Source organism: Anomaloglossus baeobatrachus, chromosome 1 (genome assembly GCF_048569485.1).
Source record: "Anomaloglossus baeobatrachus isolate aAnoBae1 chromosome 1, aAnoBae1.hap1, whole genome shotgun sequence".
Classification (NCBI taxonomy): Eukaryota; Metazoa; Chordata; class Amphibia; order Anura; family Aromobatidae; genus Anomaloglossus; species Anomaloglossus baeobatrachus.
The window spans coordinates 241428778-241452817 of NC_134353.1; the positions used below are offsets into that span (position 1 = coordinate 241428778).

Consider the following 24040-nt stretch of genomic DNA (forward strand, 5'->3'; position numbering starts at 1 on the left):
CCCTTGTAGCACGGTCTCCATCATGCAGGAAAATGCATTCTTCATCTCCAGACTGCTCCAGATCATTGGGAGAAGTAAGTCCTGGAGGATGTTTAATACTATTCTGTGCATGGCAGCATACCTAGACAATATTGTGAGTGAGCCATCTCCTTGGATGAAAAGCCCCCACACATGAACGGTCTTGTGACACTTTACTGTCGGCATGACACAAGACTCATGGTAGAAAATGCAGGGAAGACAGGAATAAGGCCTAATCCAAACGGCGAGAAAATCAGTGTGAGTGGAGTGCGATAAAATATCGCATTCCACTCGGACCAATTCTAGCCTGTGTGTCAGCACATATGAGCGATTATTTTCTCAGCCCTAATCGGCATGCTGCGATTGTAATGCGATACTCTTTTTCTCTCGCACCATTTCAAGTGAATTTGGGCAAGAGAAAAATCGCACTGCACTTGCGGTACACCGGTGTACCGTGCGTGCAGAGTGAGAATCGCAATAGCCGACTATGGAGGAGAGAGCGAGAAAAATCCCTCCCCTCCTCCGTGCCGGCCCGCCCCTCCTCAGCGCCGGCCCGCCCCCCGCAGCTGAGGTCCGCTCGCACAGTCAGACCTTAGTCGCATGGAAACTAGCATGACACTCGGCTCCTGCTGTGCTGCCAGCGCGAGCCGAGTGTCAGGCGAGCATCGCACTAGTGCTCCGTGTGGCCCCGGCTTAAGAGTGAGGTTAATCCTGCGCTGCTGTCGGTAAAGGAGTCCAATAGAAAAGCAGAATTGAAAATAAAAGGTGGTTTGTTCAACACGTTTCGAAGTAAACGTAACATCCTCTGGAAAGGCCACTAAAATTCTCGTGATAGTGCTCACCTTTTCTCCAGACAATCTTTCTCCCAGATATTCCAAATTGTTCATCAGAGCTTCAGCTTTATCAGAGAAATTCTGCAGAAAGTCCAGGGATTGAACTGCAGAGGACTGAGGCAAAGATATTTTGTCTGCTAATAACCCCTTCAGACTGTGAAGGACATCTGGTAGAATGATCGTCTGGGAGAAGAAAAGGTGGGATCTACCATGAGTTTTGTGTCATGTTAGTAGTAAAGCACTCCATTCACATGTGAGGCTTTTCATCCAAGGGAGTGGGCTCACTCACAATTTTGCATAAGAACACTGCCAATTGTCTCTAAGCATCCTTCCAGAGCAACTTTTTCCATTGACAACCTGTGGTGAAACCTCAAAAAAGGGGTGGACAAACAACTCTGCGTATTCACTGCACTGGCAGCGAAATTGCGTTACTCCAGAACAGCCACTGCACAGTGTATGGAGCTGTGGTGTCCGGCACTATACACGGTCATATCCTGACTACCACAAGATTACTAACAGCTGATTGGTTGTGCTGGACCCCCCTAATCTGAACTATAATGACCTAACATAAGAATAGGCCTTCAATATCCATGTCCTGGACAATTCCTCTAAGGGTCCACTACACATTCATTCTTCAGTCAAGTGTCCTGAATTATCATCAGCTCCCCCTCCTCTTCGCTCTTAATTGGAGTCTCCTGGATTATTTGACAATTTTTTTTTTTATGGGAGGTCAGTCAATAGCCGACTGGATGGGTTTGTGACTAGATGCCACTAATAATTCCGGACACTTCACTGTAAAATGAATATCCATCAGAAATTTGCTAGCCTAAACAATATAGAGCGTGGATTAGGCTACGTTCATCCGTTAGAAGGATCCAGCAGCCATCCGTTGGTAAAAAGGTCTGTAAACACAACTTTGTTTTGAAAAAAACGATTTTTTGCAGAATTTCCTTCTTTTTTTTTTTTTTTTTTAACATGGGAGTCTATGGGAAACGGATCCGGTAACTGATTAAGAAATGAAGTATACCTGATAAAATATTGTAAAAGCAGGAGATATTTGAGCTTGTTTTTCCCGTACTTGCTTAGTTATTGCTCATAGATTTGGAAGTGAAATCTGCTAACACGAGTATAGAGGCCTCGATCTCGGTGGTTAAAGTGTGAATCACATAATGTTACAGCTAACAGTCTGCAATGATAAAATACAGTGCTGAAATAACCAGATCCGTCCTCCACCATTGTCAGTCACCCACGAGCTCGGCTTCCAGAGGGTCATCTGCGTTGTTGTAACCGATGTACCTTCTAATGATAATGAGGCAAAGATTTACCCAAATTCCTTGGAGAGGGGAACTTTGCGAGTGTGCAGATTCTGATGTCTGCAGCCATCTCATTAAATATTAAAGCTACAAAGTACTGCACGCAGGGCTGGCAATGATGAGAAAGTTCATTTTATGGTTTTTGTGCAGTCCAAATATTTTTACAATGAGTCCATTTTCCCATAGTGCTGTCCTGAGACACCAAACTGGAAATTGTACATAATCAGCACTCGGAAAGCCACTTACTTCTACATTGTATTTCACTCATTATTTATAGATTGTTTTACAAGTGCAAAAATTAAAAATACAGGAAACAGAAGTAGAACATTTCTACTATCTGAAAATTAATAGAAAATGCTGATTCTGAAAGACAAAGCCGTTAAGAAAGTAGCGTGAAAAGTAAGAGTCAAGTATAAGGGGTACTTTGCACACTGCGACATCGCTAGCGATCTCGTTAGCGATATGAAATTCTAGATCGCAAGTGACGCACATGCGTAAAATGACCTATGTGCGATCTCGAAAGATCGCACTTGCGATCTAGAATTTCACATCGCTAACGAGATCGCTAGCGATGTCGCAGTGTGCAAAGTACCCCTTAGGCTATGCACATGGAACAATTAGTGGTCCTTGTGCTATGATGATCCAATGTTAAGAGGGTGGTACCTGATGCCCATTTTCCTTCCAGAGATGGCACCACTCCTATCCATAGGCTGCATCTGATATCAGAGCTCAGCCCTATTGAAGTAATTGGGGCTGAAATGCAGTACCACACACAAACTGTGGACAGGAGTGGAGCTGTTTCAGGAGGACAGCAGCTATGCTCATCATATCCCATACAATTCCTAGGGTCCAAGTTATCACTTATTCACAGAATATCACTGGGGTCTTCACTAATCATAATGACAAGTGTCCCATGTTTGAATTGATCAGCTCTGTTCTTGCGGTGCTCAATTCTAAGTCTATGGGACTGATGGAGGCAGGTACAGTGCCCGGCTGTCTCCAGGAGTCCCATAGACTTTAAAGAAGCATAGTACACTTGCTTGACCACTGCTTAATTCAAAATAGGACTCTTCACCCCTGATCTTGTGATTGATGGGGTCTCGATGCTCAGACCCCAGTAATCTGCAAGGTATTTCCTATCCAGTGGTACATTTTCCATCACTATGACCTCACTGAGCGGTAACCACACCATCCGATGAGTATAATTTGTGCCCAGTTCACCAAGGCGGCGTTCTAACCTGCAATTCCTATAGTATGTAAATCTTTCTGCAAAACAATAAATGACAAAGATATGTTATCAGTAATCTGTATTCACGATGATCAAATTTCAATATAATCGGTTAAGAATTAGCAAATAGTACAAGTAACTTTCCAGGCCTTACAGGCTTGCACTAGAAAACTCAGTTTTTTTACCACCTCAAAAAACTCTGTGTGTACATAGCCTTAAAGGGAATCTGTTACCAGGTTTTTACTAACCCATCTGAAGGAGCATAAAGTAGAGAATCTGATTCCAGCCACAGATGTATATCACTTACTGAGCTTCTTACAGTAGTTTTGTTAAAATCCCTGTTTTATCTGCTGCAGATTTACAATTTTTCTGAATGCTGAACTGTGTATTACCCTGCCCACATCACTGATTGGCATCTTTACTGTGGATAGGCATAGAGCTGTTAGTTATGGGGGTTTGGTTATACAGAGCTCATGAATATGGAGGATTACATGGCAGCAGGTATACTAGTCCTTTAGTGATAATCTCTTGCTGATAAAGCAGTGATTTTATCAAAACAACAGCAAGCATCTCAGTAAGTGATACATTGTTGGAATCAGGGTCTCTACCCCTATATTATTCTGTTCTCAGATTCCCTTTAAATACACAAGGTGATTTATGTAGTGTCAGTAATATATTTTACATGGGACATAGACCATATGACAAGGGGATACAGCCTTTAAAATAACAAAATGTTTTTTTGTAGCCCAATTATTGAATGTTCTCAGTGGGAGGAACAAAATTATAATCTTGTGATACCTTTTAATGGCTAACTAAAATAAATTAATTAAATAAATAAATTTAAATTAATTAAATAAATTTGTAGCCCAAACACGTCCTACTATATGATATTTTGCACAGTTCTGGAAATGGGCACAATTCCCCTCGATATGTGTGCTATAGCCTGAGGTCTTTTAAGGCAGAAAAAGGTTGTTGTTTTTTTATTTTTTAACTGTTCTATAAAACCTTTTTACTGCTTTCGGTGGTCAAGCATTTTACAGTCCAGAGTCTGTGGGCCGTGTAATATTTTGGCAGAGTCAGAAGACCACCCAACATGTAGATGTGTCCGCTAAACAAGACTAATAACCCCACCCTGCTTTACTTTGCCAATGTGGCAGATCTGCTTCTTCTTCAATACTTGGACGTGGTATTTGGTGGACACCTGTACACACAGTACAGAAGTATAGCCAGTATATAGAGGAGCAGTAGCCTTCCACAGTATATAGAGTTTTCATTTTAGGACATTTTCTTTATTTACATAGAGTCTTTCTCTGCTGCTTGTTATTTTAATATTATAATCCTTTTTAATCCTTTTATCTGGGCTTAAACGTAAAAAAAAAATATTTCACCGTACACAACCATTTAATAAAATGCTTCTGTTACACAGCAAAATGGACTTTAGAGATATGTAAACAGCTTCTTAGAGAAAATATGCTAATAAGTGATTTAATTGCAGAGAACTGCTGTAAGGCTACCATTACTATATAGTGTATGGAGTATATATTATATAAATGCTATATAATAAGGCAAATCATAGGAGCAGTGTATATACAGAGACACTATGCAGTGTACATCTTCACCTCTCCTCCAAGAGCTAAAGCTGCTCCCTTGTGCTAACCCGCGTCCCATTCATAGAAAGCTAATTTGCTTACTTCCATGGATTTACTGGCCTATTTATCACCATAAACCAGCTTGACCATCTCTACAAGGAAAAATAGTGCCCCCTAGTCCATAATATTATGGCAACATACCACTGAGCACCTCGATGAAGATGGGTGGAGATATCCACTTTTACCCACAAAATGTTCAAAACCCATCATTTCAGCTAGGATGGAGGATGGGCTACAAGCCATCACACCTACTATCTAGTGTATTTGACTTTTTGATCTAAAATTCAGTGTATCATTTCTTCCTCTCTGTTTTAATTAATGGGAACTTGTCACCAGGATTATATACCCTAAACTAATGACAGCTTTAACTGGAATCTGTCAGCAGGTTTTTGCTGTAGGGGTTAAAACACATAATTCAATGAGGTGTCACATGCTTACTTAAACTGAGTGTTTTATTACTAGGACATTATCATTGCTGTGACTAGCTGGCCCTGCCAAGTTGTCCGACTCCGCCCTTCTTGTGATTAGCAGATCACAATTAGTCTATAGAAATGTACATACAGAGCCTGGTGTAGGCAGGACAGCTATTTCAGCTGTGCTGCATTCTGCTCTCAGATGAAGTAGCCAAAACCTGCTGACAGATTCCCTTTAATGATGAGAAAATCCTTACCTTTCTTGTAGAAATATTTTTCATCGTTTTAAACAAATCCATCATTGAACTTGTGTGCTGACATGCCTCAAGGAGTAGGACATATAACACTTGCAGCTCTCCTGCCTTTCTCTGACTAACAGGTGACTCTTGTGACCTGCTTTCCATTCCAAGACCTTAGACTATGCCACAGTAATGTCCTCATGATGACACAAGATCCAGTGTAGATCTGCACGTACACTGCCTCGGACACGGACAGTGCTGGCATGATGAGATCTCTGTAAAGACACAAATAGTGACCTGTCAGTCAGAGAAGGCAGGGAATAGGGACAGAGGCAGGAGAGCTGCAAGTGCATTGTCCAAACTAACTGCACTTGTGGATCATTACTATGCAATGTCAATGACAGATTTCTTTGAAATGACAAAACAGATTTCTACAAGAAAGGTAAGAATTTCACCATCATCATCCATCAATCATCATTCATCAATCATCATCATTCATCCATAATCATTTATCCATCATCATTCATCCATCATCATTCATCCATCATCATCCATCAACATTCATCCATCAACATTCATCCATCAACATTCATCCATCATCATTCATCCATCATCATTCATCCATCATCATCCATCAACATTCATCCATCATGATTCATCCATCATCATCCATCATCATTCATCCATCATGATTCATCCATCATCATCCATCATCATTCATCCATCATCATTCATCCATCATCATCCATCAACATTCATCCATCATGATTCATCCATCATCATCCATCATCATTCATCCATCATGATTCATCCATCATCATCCATCATCATTCATCCATCAACATTCATCCATCATCATTCATCCATCATCATTCATCCATCATCATTCATCCATCATCATTCATCCATCATCATTCATCCATCATCATTCATCCATCATGATTCATCATTCATTCATCCATCATCATTCATCCATCGTCATCCATCAACATTCATCCATCATGATTCATCCATCATCATCCATCATCATTCATCCATCATCATTCATCCATCATGATTCATCCATCATCATTCATTCATCATCATTCATCCATCATCATTCATCCATCATCATTCATCCATCATGATTCATCCATCATCATTCATCCATCATCATTCATCCATCATCATTCATCCATCATGATTCATCCATCATCATTCATCCATCATCATTCATCCATCATCATTCATCTATCATCATTCATCCATCATCATCACACCTATACTTACAAGCCATTAGTTTGGGTATAAAATCCTGATGAAAGGTTCTTTAATGTATTTGTTACTTGTTGCCTATACATGTATTGTGCCTTGGGAGTCTCCATTTTATACACCTTTTTATTTCAGGTAGATAGTGCCAAAAAGTTGTGTAATGTGAAGATTTCACAGCTGACTAACGACATCTCAGTGCTACAGAGGGTAAGTACCTGTGTTTTACATGTGAACCCTGCTTTCTGTATTTATCAAATATAATGATTTGTTAAAGGCAACCTATCACCTGAACCATGGCAGCATGAATCGGAGATTGGTTCCTGCTTTACAAACTTCTGTGCTTTACTCTGAAGCAGTGTGAAAATTCAGACATACATAGTTAAGTTTGGCCAGGGACAAGGTGTCCAGTCCAATGGACAGGATCTTGTCCGCTCGGCTAAATGGAAAGGTACCCACAATCTATGTATATGGAAAGACCGGTCAATGCGGGGGACTTACCTCTTTGATTGTCCCCAGCTGCAAATTCATAGTAAAACATGGATGTGGGTTGAGTAGGATGAATCAAAGTACAGGTTCCTTTCATAAACAGTGTCAGGATTTTTTTTAAAGATTATATAAAATAAAAATGTTATTTATATATATATATATATATATATATATATATATATATATATATATATATATATATATATATATATATAATAGATATGTATGTATCTATGTATGTATGTATGTGTATATATATATATATACATACATATATATATATATATATATATATACATATATATGTATGTATGTGTGTATATATATATAAATATAAATATATATATATATATATATATATATATATATATATATATATATATATATATATATATATATATATATATATATATAATGATTATGTGAGCAAGGATGGTTGACCAACATCCACCACTGCGGAGACACCATCACGTGTTTCTCAACGCAGTGATTCTAGAGCAATGCCCCCTGGGAAATATTCAAAGCAAGAAGGCCTGCGGAGACACCATCACATGTTTCTCAACGCTGGCAGGAAACTAGCCAGGTCTTTCACCGGGAAGGAACAACCACGGGAAGGGCAGTCTCCAGTCAAGGAGACCACCTATGCCAAACATGGTATCCATCCACAGACAGCCGTTTCGGGGTATTTGCCCCTCATCAGTGTGGAGTAGGAATCTGGCTAGTGGGACATTGCCTAGTAAAAGACTATGTGAGCAAGGATGGTTGACCTTAGGGAGATCAACATCCACCACTGCGGAGACACCATCACGTGTTTCTCAACGCAGTGATTCTAGAGCAATGCCCCCTGGGAAATATTCAAAGCAAGAAGGCCTGCGGAGACACCATCACATGTTTCTCAACGCTGGCAGGAAACTAGCCAGGTCTTTCACCGGGAAGGAACAACCACGGGAAGGGCAGTCTCCAGTCAAGGAGACCACCTATGCCAAACATGGTATCCATCCACAGACAGCCGTTTCGGGGTATTTGCCCCTCATCAGTGTGGAGTAGGAATCTGGCTAGTGGGACATTGCAGGCCTTCTTGCTTTGAATATTTCCCAGGGGGCATTGCTCTAGAATCACTGCGTTGAGAAACACGTGATGGTGTCTCCGCAGTGGTGGATGTTGATCTCCCTAAGGTCAACCATCCTTGCTCACATAGTCTTTTACTAGGCAATGTCCCACTAGCCAGATTCCTACTCCACACTGATGAGGGGCAAATACCCCGAAACGGCTGTCTGTGGATGGATACCATGTTTGGCATAGGTGGTCTCCTTGACTGGAGACTGCCCTTCCCGTGGTTGTTCCTTCCCGGTGAAAGACCTGGCTAGTTTCCTGCCAGCGTTGAGAAACATGTGATGGTGTCTCCGCAGGCCTTCTTGCTTTGTATATATATAATGAGAGAGAGAGATAATATAATTTATTTATTTTTTATTTTATTTGTAATTTATTATTTATTTTACAGGTGTGGTATTCCTACTTTAGTGAAACTACAATTTATCAAAAAGTAAAATGAATTATCATGATTGGTAGATGCTATAATGGTAAAAAAAATAAAAACTCCAGAAATGCATTTTTTTTTTTGTTTGCCGCTAGTAATGGACAGACCCAGACTGTAAAAGTCTGTTTTTGCGTGGGTTCAAAAGAACTCGAGCCACCAACCCCAGACCTGGAGTTCTTAGGGAACTCCTGGTAACGACCTGGGTCCGGCCACCTGGGTAAAAAAAACACTGTACACTGCTTCCGGGACTGCTCACTCTATCTTCGGGGCCGCTCAATACTTTCATGCATATGCATTGCTTCCCCAGCCCACCGGCAATCCCCGCGTTTCTGATTGGTTGCAGTCAGACAGCACTCCCAACCTGTGTGACAGCGTTTTTTACTGCTTTCAATCAGAAGGGCTGTCTGCGTCTAGATTGGTGTAAAAAGAAATAAATAAATACAAAAATTGACGTAGGGTCCCCTCATATTATGATACCCAGTCACGATAAAGCATATGTCAACAGGCTTATTTTGGCCGTGTATCCAAATAAGAACCACATGCGGCTTTTTTTTTTTTTTTTATTATTATTTAAATAAATATTTTTTTAAAAAACGGCCTGCAGTCTCTCCTAATTTTGATACCCAGCCATGATAAAGCCAACAGCTGGGAGCTAGTATTCTGAGGCTGGAGAGCCCATGGTTATTGGAACCCCCCAGCCTGCAGCCAGCCAAGATTGTTTCATCTTTACCCGCCTTTTCCCATTTGCTTAGTGCAGTGGCAATTGGGGTAATAAGGCGTTAATAACAGCTACCAGCTTCCATTAAGCCCTAGATTAGTAATGGTGGCGTCTATGAGATCCTCCCCATTACAAATCTGTAAGTGAAAAGAAATAAACACAAACACCGAAAAAAAAATGTCATTTGAAATAAAATAGTAAAAAACCCTCTTTCAAAATTAACATTTTTCTTACCCCTTTACAAATCATCAGCTGCAAGCCTCATCATTTAGATGGCAAAAAGATTCACTCACCTATCTGGGAGTTAAAATCCCATCAGACCCATCTAACCTATATAGCCTAAATTATTCCAACATGCTGTCGACCATAGAGCGAGACCTCGGGAAATGGAGAAACCTATCCCTGTCGTTGTTTGGTAAGATAAATGCAATTAAAATGGATCTCCAGTCTCCTACCCACACTTCTGTACTATTGCCAAACTATTCTGCTCTGGCTCGTAGCTTCCTATTTCTCCTGTCTAATATCCATGATAAATACATTTATTTGGGCAAATAGGCGTCCACTTGTCTCATACCTGCTGCTTAGCCAATCCAAGATGACTGGAGGAGTGGGTCTTCCAGACTTCCACCTATACCGTCTGGCTTCTCTAGGAACATGTGTCCTGTATCTGTTCTATAGAGGAGGCTAGAAGAAGTGGATAGATATTGAACACGCGAGATCTGAGTTTGATCCCGTGGCCCGGCTCTGGTCCCCTCCTACAGTTGGAACAGACCAGGACCCTCCATCACTCCTTGTAGAAAACCTTAATCAGGTTTGTGAGATACGGGTCGAAGGCCCTGCATTTTTCCTCGGTCCCGGACCGCCTAACGCCCCTGTACGATAACCCTGCCTTCCCAGAAGGTATTGACAGTAAAATCTTTTTGCACAAGCGTAAAGGGGGCTTTACACGCTAGCGATATCGGTACCGATGTCGCTAGCGTGCGAACCCGCCCCCATCATTTGTGCGACACGGGCATATCGCTGCCCGTCGCGCACAAAATCGCGCTCCCCCGTCCCCCGGCTTACCTGCCCTGCGACGTCGCCCTGGCCGGCGAACCGCCTCCTTTCTAAGGGGGCTGGTCGTTCGGCGTCACAGCGACGTCACTCGGCAGGCGTCCAATAGAAGCGGAGGGGCGGAGATGAGCGGGCCGTAACATCCCGCCCACCTCCTTCCTTCCGCATTGGCGGTGGAGGCAGGTAAGGAGATGTTCCTCGTTACTGCGGTGTCACACACAGCGATGTGTGCTGCCGCAGGAACGAGGAACAACATCACTAATGAGAGGTAAACGATTTTTTGTTTTAGGATGACCTCTCCGCAGCAAACAATTTTGGCCGCTTTTGCGATCGTTTTAGGTCGCACATAAGTGTCACACGCTGCGATATCGTTAATGACGCCGGATGTGCATCACTAACGACGTGACTCCGACGATAAAACATTGACGATATCGTAGCGTGTAAAGCCCCCTTAAGAACGAACGACCGATCATGATGGACTACGTATGCGCCTCTTGGTTTATACAAGTGTCACACTTCTTTACAAATTCTCCTGCCCCTCCGGGCGCCTGGTTCTTTTAGAAGCCAATAAGGAGCTTTATTAGATCCTTGACTCCCCAGAGTGCATTTTCCAGAGCTACCACCTCATACAAGACCCTATGCCTGACAAAGGACCCTCCAGATCACACAGTTTCGATGTTGTACGGAATCTTCCTTGAAGCCCGTACAGAGAATAGCGCTCAGATTACTTTCTTTTCCAGATGGGAAACTTACATTGGTAGAGCTTTCTCTGAAGAACGTGCAAAAATACTGCTCTTCTCTCATAAGTCTTCCTTATGTTCCTTGACACAGGAGAAGAGCTATAAAATACTCTTGAGATGGTATAGATGCTCTGCAACCATTAACAATATCTTCCCTTCAGTTCCGGATACCTGCTGGAGATGCGAGTGTCACAGGGGTTCTTATGTCCATATATGGTGGTCCTGCCTTCTCATAAAGGGTTTTTGGGGGGCTGTCTTTGCTCTCATCAACAAGCTCTCAACATCCAAAGTAAGCCCAATTCCAAGCCTGGCCCACCTATCACTGTGCAACTTTTCAATTTAAAAATACAAAAAGAGTCTGATCAGGCACAAAAATTGTCAGGCGCCAGAGGGCTAATCCCCAGATTCTGGAAACAAACAAAGATCCCATCACAGGCAGAGCTAGTGGCAGAATTAAATTATATTTTTAGAATCTTGCTGCACGTTGTGCAATATGGTAGGTGACACGTTTGCACAAGCATCTATGATACGTCGTCGTAGGTCCTGCAATGTTGGTGGAGGGGTCGCATACACCTGCTTTTTGATGTGACCTCACAGAAAGAAGTCCCATGGGATCAGGTCAAGTGAGCGTGGAGGCCACTCCACACAGCCAGCATACCCAATGACTTGTAGGAAGGTCTCCATGAGGTATCGCTTCACGTCCGCAGCCTTGTGAGTTTTACACGATCTAATCATAGAATTTCTGTATGCAAGGTGTCTATTTGTAATGAATTGATGATGCCCTACAATTTTTTTAGTTCACTTTTTTTTCTCTATCTCGTTCCATTTTCAAGATAAAATGCTAACTCCGTTGTTTTCCACCAGGTGGCGCTATAGGTGGTTTCATTGCGCAGTGCATGGCTACTTTACTGGATCTAGACACCACTTCTATGCCTAATAGCTGCCGCCATTCTCAAGTTAATGGTGGTGGACAGGATATGGGTGGACACACTAAGTGTGTGTGTGTGTATATATATATATATATATATATATATATATATATATATATATATATATATCTATATACGTGAGAAATCCAGGATGCTGTTAAAAATTCTTTCACTTTATTCATGAATCCATAAAAATACAATGGTCCAAGCGATCCAAAACAGCATTTAACGCAGGAAAATGTCCTATCTGCGCTATTTTCCTGCGTTGAATGCTGTTTTGAATGGCTTGGACCATTGTATTTTTTTATGGATTCATGAATAAAGTGAAAGAATTTTTAACAGCATCCTGGATTTCTCCTGTTATTGCTGGACATTGCCTTGCCTTTGTTATATATATATATATATATAGGCAGGAAAATACTATAGCGCAAAAAAAAGAAAAACACTATGTCTGATAGAGGTTAAGTATGAATATGAAGCTGAATCTTCTTCCCTTGATATGTTCGATGAGTTAATGTTCTCTAACTTGTCAAGTAAGAACAGATTTGATCATTACCGCTCTTCTATAGAGTCACATTGCAGATTTTGCCTTTTGTAATTGGCAAATCTCCTATTTAAATTAAGTGTGATTAACAGCACATTCTGTTTTTGTGAATGATGGCATGGCGCTCTTCAGTGCAAGCGAAATGATTCTACCGTCAGTGAACGTCCTGATAATTCAGTAGCATTTAGTGCTCATTAAATGCAAATAGTAGCATTTAACACTTAAGGGATAATTTGAGAAATGTCGGTAAAATCTTTGGATGAATGTGTTTTTCTTTTTCTTCCTTTCATTTAGTGCGGTGTGAATAGAGCTAGACTATTAAGAATTCTGCAAGATAATTTTCTTTCGGCTTCCAAAAATCTCTGCAACTGAATTAAAAAAGTCATTTTGTAAAGACGTGAAGTTTTCCTGGCTCTTAATATGTAGCCCATACGACGAGCACAGATAATCTCGCTTGTTGTAGACCGTCATATTCTCCTCCGCTGAGATAACACTTCACTTCTGTTTACTTAGCAAATCATTTACTTGTTATACTGCTTAGGAAATCCGGAAAATTCTCGCTGTGGTCCTGCTCAATATTTTGTATTAATATCTCAAAATATAATTTATTTCTCATCCTGCATATAAAAGCTTCCTTTATAAGCCTATGTGCAAATTATAAGACAATCTGTAAAAATAAAGTGTGACGATTAAGTGTGAAAGTGTTACACTATGTAAAAACGGGGCGATTCTCGATGAGATCATTGGTAGAGCTTTTAGCGCGGTTTCCCTTCACCCATCTGCTATGGTAGATTCAGATAAGTTGCTGCTATAATTGTTTTTTGTTTGTTTTATAAGAATACTCTTAAAGGAGTTGTCTCCTTCAAAAATTAAACAAAACCATGCTATTAACGCTGTCCACCAATGGGCATCTGCCAGGCATTGGCTGTGATTTTGACGTTACGTCAACAGCAGAGCAGTTACTGAGCTCAGCGGATCTGTGTGTTGCTCTTGGTCTGATGGACCAGGGGACGAAAATTATTTGAAAGGGTACAACCCCTTCAATATTTATTTATTTTCATTTTTTTTTTTTTTTTTTTTAAATATAGAGCATTTTGTGTGTTCATCAAGACCAGCTTTTTGCACTTTGATCTTAATGGGGGGGCAGGTTGGAATGTGAAGTGCCTCTTAATGAATTAGGTGTGCCTCACCACAGGTCTTAGGCGGGCTTTGCACATTACGACATCACATGCCGATGCTGCGATGTCGAGCGCGATAGTCCCCGCCCCCGTCGTACGTGCGATATCTTGTGATAGCTGCCGTAGCGAACATTATCGCTACGGCAGCTTCACATGCACTCACCTGTCCTGCGACGTCACTCTGGCCGGCGAACCGCCTCCTTCCTAACGGGGCGGGCCGTGCGGCATCACAGCGACGTCACACGGCAGGCGGCCAATAGCAACGGAGGGGCGGAGATGAGCGGGACGTAAACATCCCGCCCACCTCCTTCCTTCTCATAGCAGCCGGGACGCAGGTAAGGTGATGTTCCTCGCTCCTGTGGTTTTACACACAGCGATCGTACCTGTCGCTGCACCGGCATTATGGAAATGTCGGAGACTACACCGATGATACGATAACGACGCTTTTGCGCTCGTTCATCGTATCAAAAAGGTTTTATACACTACGACATCGCAAGTGACACCGTATGTGCGTCACTTTCGATTTGACCCCACCGACATTGCACCTGCGATGTTGTAGTGTGCAAAGCCGCCCTTAGGCTGCTTTCACACATCCGGTTTTTCCTATGCGGCACAATCCGGCGCTTTGCAGAAAAACTGCAACCATTTTTTTTTGCTGCCGATTGCGTTTGTTTGCAAAGACTTTCATTAGTGTTGGATTGTGCCGCATGGGCTTCCGTTCGGTCCGGTTTTTGCCGCATGCGGCAGATTTAGCCGATGCGGCGGCCGGATGGAACGTTGCCTGGCACGTTTTTTTGTCCTTTTTTTTTTACTAGCAATCCTACCTTCATTAAATATTTAAAACATCAATTTTTATTAGATAAATTTAAAAGTACAAATTAATCCCACACCGTGAGTGATACACACAACCAACAAGAACAAACAAAAAATTCGGACACAATGAGGCCACAATTATGGACCCCTTTTTTTTTTTTATATGCGGAGTTTCTTGTGGAAATTACGGTACTGTTTGTCTAGATTAGGGCAAACAGATCTAGATGCGCCCTAAATCTATCTGTCCGCTACCTGTCAATGGAGATATAACTTATGTTACACGCACCCTAAAGTTAAAGAGGTGCCCCCACTCCACGACGGCTAGCCCTTTATAGCTGCCCCTAAACTCCCTCACTAATACAGGTACAGGCAGTTTAGATATTAAATTAATTTCGTTCAAATAAGGAGATCACTTATCTTAGCATTCTCACGGCAGCTCTTTGCATAAACACAGTCCAGAAAGAGGAGAAAGAGCTCATAAGGCCACAGTTGGAGACCTCTCCACCTTCTGAACTTCCAGTATTGTCTATTCAGACTAAGGCACCGGAGTCTAAATGCACCCTACCTCAGTCTGTCCGCTACCTGTCAATGGAGATATAACTTTCGTTACACGCACCCTAAAGTTAAATAGGTGCCCCCATTCCACGGCGGCTAGCCCTTGGTAGCTGACCCTAAACTCCCTCACCAATTCAGGTACAGGCAGTTTATATAAATTTGGATACTTAAAGATGGTCACTTATCTCGTCTTATGTTCTCATGGCAGCTTTTCCACAAAAGAATACAGTCCGCAATATGTCCATAGGAAAAACTCGACGCGTTTCCCCCCACTAATATGTATTGGGGTTCATCAGGACAGATATCACCGTCTCTTGAGGGATATCTGCTGCCATATATGCAGCTGGACATCAGAATGGCGATTGTGCCTTGAAACTCCTGATGAACCCCAATACATATTAGTGGGGGGAAACGCGTCGAGTTTTTCCTATGGACATATTGCGGACTGTATTCTTTTGTGGAAAAGCTGCCATGAGAACATAAGACGAGATAAGTGACCATCTTTAAGTATCCAAATTTATATAAACTGCCTGTACCTGAATTGGTGAGGGAGTTTAGGGTCAGCTACCAAGGGCTAGCCGCCGTGGAATGGGGGCACCTATTTAACTTTAGGGTGCGTGTAACGAAAGTTATATCTCCATTGACAGGTAGCGGACAGACTGAGGTAGGGTGCATTTAGACTCCGGTGCCTTAGTCTGAATAGACAATACTGGAAGTTCAGAAGGTGGAGAGGTCTCCAACTGTGGCCTTATGAGCTCTTTCTCCTCTTTCTGGACTGTGTTTATGCAAAGAGCTGCCGTGAGAATGCTAAGATAAGTGATCTCCTTATTTGAACGAAATTAATTTAATATCTAAACTGCCTGTACCTGTATTAGTGAGGGAGTTTAGGGGCAGCTATAAAGGGCTAGCCGTCGTGGAGTGGGGGCACCTCTTTAACTTTAGGGTGCGTGTAACATAAGTTATATCTCCATTGACAGGTAGCGGACAGATAGATTTAGGGCGCATCTAGATCTGTTTGCCCTAATCTAGACAAACAGTACCGTAATTTCCACAAGAAACTCCGCATATAAAAAAAAAGGGGTCCATAATTGTGGCCTCATTGTGTCCGAATTTTTTGTTTGTTCTTGTTGGTTGTGTGTATCACTCACGGTGTGGGATTAATTTGTACTTTTAAATTTATCTAATAAAAATTGATGTTTTAAATATTTAATGAAGGTAGGATTGCTAGTAAAAATTTGATATACTGCCTCCAAAAATAATAATTTCTTCTAGTTTGACGTTTTTTTGTCCGGCAAAAAAATCGCATCGCGCACAATTGCGGCACACTTTGCAATGGACGCCGCATGCGGCGTCCTGCGGCAAACACCGCATCCGGCCGCCGCAAGTGGTTTTTTCCACTGCGCATGCTCAGTAGCGTGCCGCAAGCGGCAAAAACCGGACGAGCCGCATGTCAAAAACTTATGCAAAGGATGCGGTTTTGTTGCCGCATCCGTTGCATAGGTTTTAGAGCCGGATTGGCCGACTCTGCTAAATCCGGAGGTGTGAAAGCAGCCTTACTCCAGTCACAACAAAAAGACTGACGGCATTCCCAAAACTGCAATGTGAACAGGTGCAAAACTGAACATGACATAAAATGACAAAAAAAGAGACAGTTGCACTCTGAACTGCTAAAGCATGGAAATCCAGGAACACGTTATAGAGAATAAAATCCCTGTTGCTAGTGAGGGAGGGGTGTACGGTCAGAGGGCATGACCCCCATTAGGCCCCTTTCACACAACGTTTTTTTGCCGTCAGTCACAATCCATTGGCTCGACGAATCCGTCGCAGATTGTGGAAAAAGTGATGCGACGGATCCGTTTTTCGACGGATCCGACTAGCTGGGGGTTTGGCTGGCTAATTTGATACTAAATAATAAATTGAAGCATGCTCAGTTAAAAAAAACGAAATCCGTCGCAGGACTCCGTCATTTAACGGATTACGACGGATCCTGCGCCCATAGGCTTTCCATTCTACCAAACGACGGATGACGACGGATCTGTTGCTGTCTCATTATTCGACGTAGACAAAAAACGTTACTTTGACTGTTGTCTCTGTCTGCCGGACAAACAATTTTCGAGGGATCCGTCGACGGATGAAATGTGAGGCCATCCGTCGCTAATACAAGTCGATGAGAGAAGAACAGATCCAGCGTCATCAGTTGCCGCATCCGTTTTTTCCAAAATCCGATGGATTGTGGCTGACGGCAAAAAACTGATGTGTGAAAGGGGCCTTAATCTAGACAAAAAGACTGACGACACTCCCAAAACTGCAATATGAACAGGTGTCTTCTGATCATGCACCCCTCCCCCGCTAGCAAGCCACAGGGGATTTTAATTTCTATAGTAAGTTCCTACTTGCCATCCACAGGAGGTTTTTAAACCCCGAGCAAGGCTTCAGTTCAGGGTAGGTACCCAGTATACGAGATATGCTGTGACGTGGCTACTGGGCACATATAAAAATAGCCAATTTTGTATGCTAGATATCTCAATTTTTTCTTAGCTATCCTTTAGCAGTAATGCATATCTATATTCTTACATTCATGGTTTTCATGCTTTTAGCATTTCAGAGTGCAACTGTCTCTTTTTTTGTCATTTTACTCCAGTCACAGACTAGAGTAGAATTTGTGATGTAGGGAACGTCACCACATGTCATGAATTTGATGAGCGGAAGTCACCATGCCCTGTCACTCCCCCTTCCTGCTTTATCTTAGCCCACTTTGTCAGAGATGGGCAAAAATATTGTGAAAACCTCACGTTGTGCAAACATTTTGCGTCTTTTCAGAGCTTTTTACTCCAGTTTTCTGTTGTAAAAATGTTGATGAATCAGCTCCGAAGTATACAAAGATGTACAGTTTTGTATTATTATTTATGTGTATGGTATAGCAGAAATCTTTGTGTGAGGTAAAACAGTACTATTTATGTCTATGTTGTAGCTGTATTATTTATTTGCACATTATACTGAAAGGAACCATGGGTTAATACGCTGTCACCTGCAGGCTGAATACAGCTTAGAAAAAACTCTGACTTCTTCCCACCAGACTCCACCTAGCCAGCTGTGTAGCTCTTGTTTATCACAGCTTCATTTGGCCATTCTGTTGGTTCATCTCGGTATATTCTGGCAAAGGTCAGACTGCTTCTAGGGCTACCATTGTTCTCTGGGTTCGATCTACCAATGCGTAAGGTTGGACTAAGCTACTGCGCACCTGCCAGGGCATGGCTCTCTCCGCCCAAGGGGTAGAAACCTCCGAGGTCTTACGCCTCCAGGTGTCTATTCTTTTATTCCATAGGGCCACTACTTAGTCTTATGTCCACATTGTCTTAAGATGCAAATCTTAGCATAAGGATACTACAAGTGGCAGCTGCTTGGGTAGTAACCTGAGGGATTGCTATTCTTCCTTCTGCAGGACTGATATTAGTTTTCCTACCCAAGGAACAGCTTTTTGATCCCATGGTTCCTGTGTCTCCCAATGAAGTGATCAAGAAGTAGATTTTTGGTACTCACTGTAAAATCTATTTCTCGTAGTCTTCATGGGAGGAGACAGCACACTCTCTTATTTGTGAAGGGTGTTGGGTTTCTTACTCCTACTACTTTTGCACTTAATGAAATAACTGGATGTCTGCTGCCATGGTGGAGTCTGGCGGAGTAGAGTCAGGTTTTTTTTCTCTTCTAAAATGTATTCTTGTTGTCAGCGTCCAGGTGGCAACATATTATAGGGGTGGTTCACTACTCTGCAATAGTGGCCACATCCCTGTAAAACTGATGGCGAATGCTTCTTCTAAATACCTTTTTCCTCCAATTCAGCCTCTGAGTGGTGCTATTGTTGTCCGCTCAGCCCCATCACGTGACCCCCGGGCTCCGTGACCTTTGAGATCCGGTGATGTCACGTTAACTTCCAGTTGACCCGACATCACTGAGCCCAGCCACAATCTCCCTGAGTGACTGGGATGTAGGCGGAGTTTCACTGCTCATCACAGCCCAACATGTTGCGTGCTCTCTCCTTCACTGCAGAGTGCCGCAAGCAGGAGCGATGCTGGATTGTGGCGAGCGTTGAAACTCTGGCCACAGCCCAGTCACTCAGGAAGACTGGGGCCGGCCTCAGTGATGTTTGGTCAACTGGAATTTGACATGACATCACCAAATCTCAGAGGTCACGGAGCTCAAGGAGTCACTTCATGGGGATGAGCGGACCACAATAGTGCCGCTCGGAGGCAGAATTGCCTGAACAAGGTATTTAGAAAAAGCCTTCCCTATCAGTTTTACAGAGATGTGGCCACTTTTGCAGAGAAGTGAACCACCTCTTTAAGCCATAGTGCCTGGGGCCACCAATGAAGGTTACGGTGAGTACCAAAAATCTTTATTTGTCTGATCAGTTACATTACAAAACGTTTCTTATATGTTAATTTATCATTGATTTTTGCTATTTAAGTTCGGGGGGGGAGGGCTCCCACTGAATCTTTAACTTGAATAAAGGAAAGTTCAAGTTCAGCTTGGTATAAACAGCCGATTAGTTAGAGCAACTAAATAAAGAATAGTAGCGTTATCCATCCAATCTTAAATCATCAGCACAAAGGGCAACCAATATGGACAAGTCAGGTGTCAGAAAATCATCTTGTATTTTTTTAACACCCTCCCCTCCCCTCAAAAAATAACAACCAAAATATTTGTATTGTTGGCCTACGAACACTATAATTACATTTCCTAAACTCAATGTTAGCCTCTATATTGTCTATTAACACTGTTTGTATGTGAGAAATATAGGCTTTTATGATAAATATTAAATAATGCGGTCATTTTATTGCCCAGTTGGGCCGGTGTGTAGAAGAAATAAAAGTGGATTTGTTATGCTGTGTGTTATACTATCGTCGTTGAAATGACGCTTATTTTCTTTCTGCACAGGAATGTGCTGAGAAGCAGAGTCTAATTGAACGGGCCATAAGGGACAAGCGAGCAGCAGAGGATGAACTGGAGAAGGTAAAAACAAAAAAAGAAAAGATTTTATTCCAGAAAAAGTCATTTTATTTCAGTACGTTTTTTAATTTTTAAGGTTCTAATTTCTGATTACATAACAGAAGCCTGCTGACAGATTCCCTATAAGAAGAAAAGGCAATCTGTAATTCTTCTTATAGGGAATCTGTCAGCAGGCTTCTGTTATGTAATCTGAAGACAGCATGCTGTAGGGGTTAACACACAAACTTCAGCAATTCATCTCTTATCAAGGTCTGTACTGTTGTTTACCTGCTATGTTTGTTTTACCTTCAGAACATTATTGTTGCTGGACTAGGTCAGCAAGAGGTCAGCTCGTCTGCCACGCCCCTTTCTGTAATTAGTGACTCACTGTCTATAGACTTTGAAGATAGAACTGTCGAGAAGCGCAATAGGGTCTTACCAGATAACAAAATTAGTTAATAGTGAGGAACTCACTTAGAGTAGTTGTGCAAGTCACAACTCCTTTATCAGCGACATATAAAGGCAAAGAGCTGCAGCCCCAAGCAGAGCAGAGTAAATTCAGAAGAAGGAACCTGGTATCTTGCCGTGCTATCATCACACCAGGATGTAATAAATTATTCTATGTCTTTATTATTTCTGCACAGTTAAATGCGTTTCAGAGGTCGCAGCCTCCTTCCTCAGGACAACAGGCAAGAACATAAATAATCTGATTATTGATGTTCTTGCCTGTTATTCTGAGGAAGGAGGCTGCAATTTCCGAAATGCGTTGACCTGTGCATAAATAATGAAGACATGGAATAATTTATTACATCCTGGTGTGGAGATAGCGCAGCAAGATACACGGTTCCTGTCTATAGACTTTGCACATAGAAAGCCTGGTATAGGTGGGATTAGTTTACTCAGCTCTGCTGCATTGCTAAATCTAAAAACTCTTTGTCACAATCGATGAACCCAGTTAACTAAGTGATGCATTGTTGGATTCAGGATCTCTTTGCCTACATCAAACTGCTCTCAGATGAGGTAGCAAAAACCTGATGACAGATTCTCTTTAAGCTTTTAAGAACTACATACCATTATACGAGTGAAACGTTCATTGCACACTCAGTCGGTAAAGTAGTAGTGATGAAGTAGTAATGGTGCTATGCAGTGCTATAAGTACAGTGAGCATACCCATGGCCTTCCACTTCACCCTGTGATCATTTTAATAAAGATTCCACAAATTGAATCATCAAATAAATTGTTGTCAAAATCAAGAAACAAATCTTCACGAATGTGTGCACCTTCTGTATCTTTAAATCTTCATCATTACTACTTTACCCACTGTGGGGGCAGTTAACGTTGCGCTCCTTATTGACTGGGATTCCACTCCTGCTTTGCTAGCCTCTCATACAGAAGGTGTGTGTGCATGTGCACTCCAAATTTATTGTATTTTACATACCTATATAACTGTTTTGGGGGTAATTCTTCATGATGGATTCCTTTTCAGTTTGTGGTGCTTCGCAGTCTTCAAAGTTTCTCTTTGCCTTTGTAGCCTCAACACCAAACACCATTGACAAAGGACCCATCAGGGTTTCATCAGGGCAGCAGTCCCCAACCTTTGACCATGTGGGCTACATTCAGCTCTAAGAGAGGGTTGCGAGCCACATCCAGCTTCTGCCCTCTCACAGTAGTGACACCCAGAGCCCCCATTACTAGTATAATGATAGCCAAAGCTTTTCCACAGAAATCACACAGAGGCAGTATACCAAGATCCAGGAGTTCCCTCCTTAAGGTACCGTCACACTTAGCGATGCTTCAGCGATCCCACCAGCAATCTGACCTGGCAGGGATCGTTGGTGCGTCGCTACATGGTCGCTGGTGAGCTGTCAATCAGGCAGATCTCCACAGCGATCAGAGATCAGCCACCAGTGACCCGTGTAACAATGCTGTGCTTGGTAACCATAGTACACATCAGGTTACTAAGCAAAGTGCTTTGCTTATAGTTACTTGATGTGTACCTTGGCTACGTGTGCAGGGAGAGAGGGGAGCCAGCACGATCTGAAAATGGCATGCATCATATAAAAAGTGCAAATTCACAGATTTATTCCAACTGTACTGTAATATAAATGAGATTTTTAGCAAATAATTGATCAATTCTTTGAGCCACCCCTGCCAACGTCACGGCAAATCTCTATAGGGGGGTCCTACTCTATATTCTGTATTTCATGTGCCATGCGGCCTCCTAGATAAAGTTAAAAGCAGAACCATAATGGAGCACACATACCTGTAACCTGTATATATAACCGCTTCTATGTTGCAAAAGAGGCAATTGTGGATAGAGGCCAGCCCAGGTCCCAGCATGTGGAGCAAGCTCTACACATACCAGGACTATATCAGAACTGACCCTCCCAGTGCCAGACAGCAACCATTGATAAAGGCGGACCAGATCCAAGTATGGTGCTTAATTAGCAATGCCTGTGGAAAGGGTGAGGCAACTGAATGTGTACAGCTACCAACAGGAGGAATATATTGCAAACCAAGATCAGGCGTGCATAGCATGGTGGTGACCAGCAGGGAGCCGGCTTCTAGAAGCTGCGGACGCTGGTAACCAAGGTAAATATTGGGTAACCAAGCAAATCGCTTTGCTTGGTTACCCGATGTGTGCCTTGGTTACCAGCGTCCGCAGAAGCCGGCTCCCTGCTCCCTGCACATTCAGCTGTTGCTCTCTTGCTGTCAAACACAGTGATGTATGCTTCACAGCAGGAGAGCAACAACCAAAAAATGGTCCAGGACATTCAGCAACGACCAACGACCTCACAGCAGGGGCCAGGTCGTTGCTGGATGTCACACACAGCGACATCGCTAGCAACATCGCTGTTGCGTCACAAAAACTGTGACTCAGCAGCGATGTTGCTAGCGATGTCGCTTAGTGAGATGTGGCATTCATATCTGCTCTTCTATCTGGGGCTAATCACATTATTCACCACCTGGAGACCTGCTTTTCATAGCTGTTTGCTAGACCTGGTGCTAATGCAATAAGCTGGTAGATAGCTTCAAGCCACACATCACGGGCCCGTGAGACACATGTGGCTCCCGAACCACAAGATGGAGACCCCTGCATTAGGGTATCAGTTATTTTGATGGGAAGAATAGGTTAGTTTATGAGCTCCTAAGTTGGGTGAAATCCCAATACCTGTAGACCATTGCGTGGAGGCTGGTTATACATCTTCTGGTACAAGCCCAGTAATCGAGGCTGTCATAGCTGTAGGCACGCAGATCACTCGCACTCCGAGGAATACCTGCAAAACAGACTTTGCATCTTCCATTTTTGTCCACAGTGTCTCTTGAAGGCTATAGCATTTTATTGCCCTTGCAAGTTTTGTTGCACATTGTTTTGTGATTTTAGGCTATTTTGGGCACATGAGTGGGAAGCGGGCATGGTTCACAATGTAAGAGATTTATCAATTGCTACTATTATAAATGTAATTTTCATACCTGTAGGGGAATTGTCTTAACGTAAGACGTCTGTAGACAATAATTTGTTTTTTAAATATGTGTCAGATTTACAAAACATTGTT

The 24040-nt window shown here is 42.4% G+C and overlaps 1 protein-coding gene across 2 annotated transcripts in view; it reads left to right on the forward strand.

Annotated features, from left to right (window-relative positions):
• The window catches only part of SCLT1 (sodium channel and clathrin linker 1), a 317891-nt gene that overhangs the window by 231245 nt on the left and 62606 nt on the right, over positions 1–24040 (forward strand). For both annotated transcript variants that reach the window (XM_075348629.1, XM_075348639.1), the window contains 2 exons: positions 7080–7151; positions 20433–20507. In XM_075348629.1, the coding sequence (XP_075204744.1) occupies positions 7080–7151; positions 20433–20507 (147 nt within the window). The remainder of the gene's footprint in view (positions 1–7079; positions 7152–20432; positions 20508–24040) is intronic.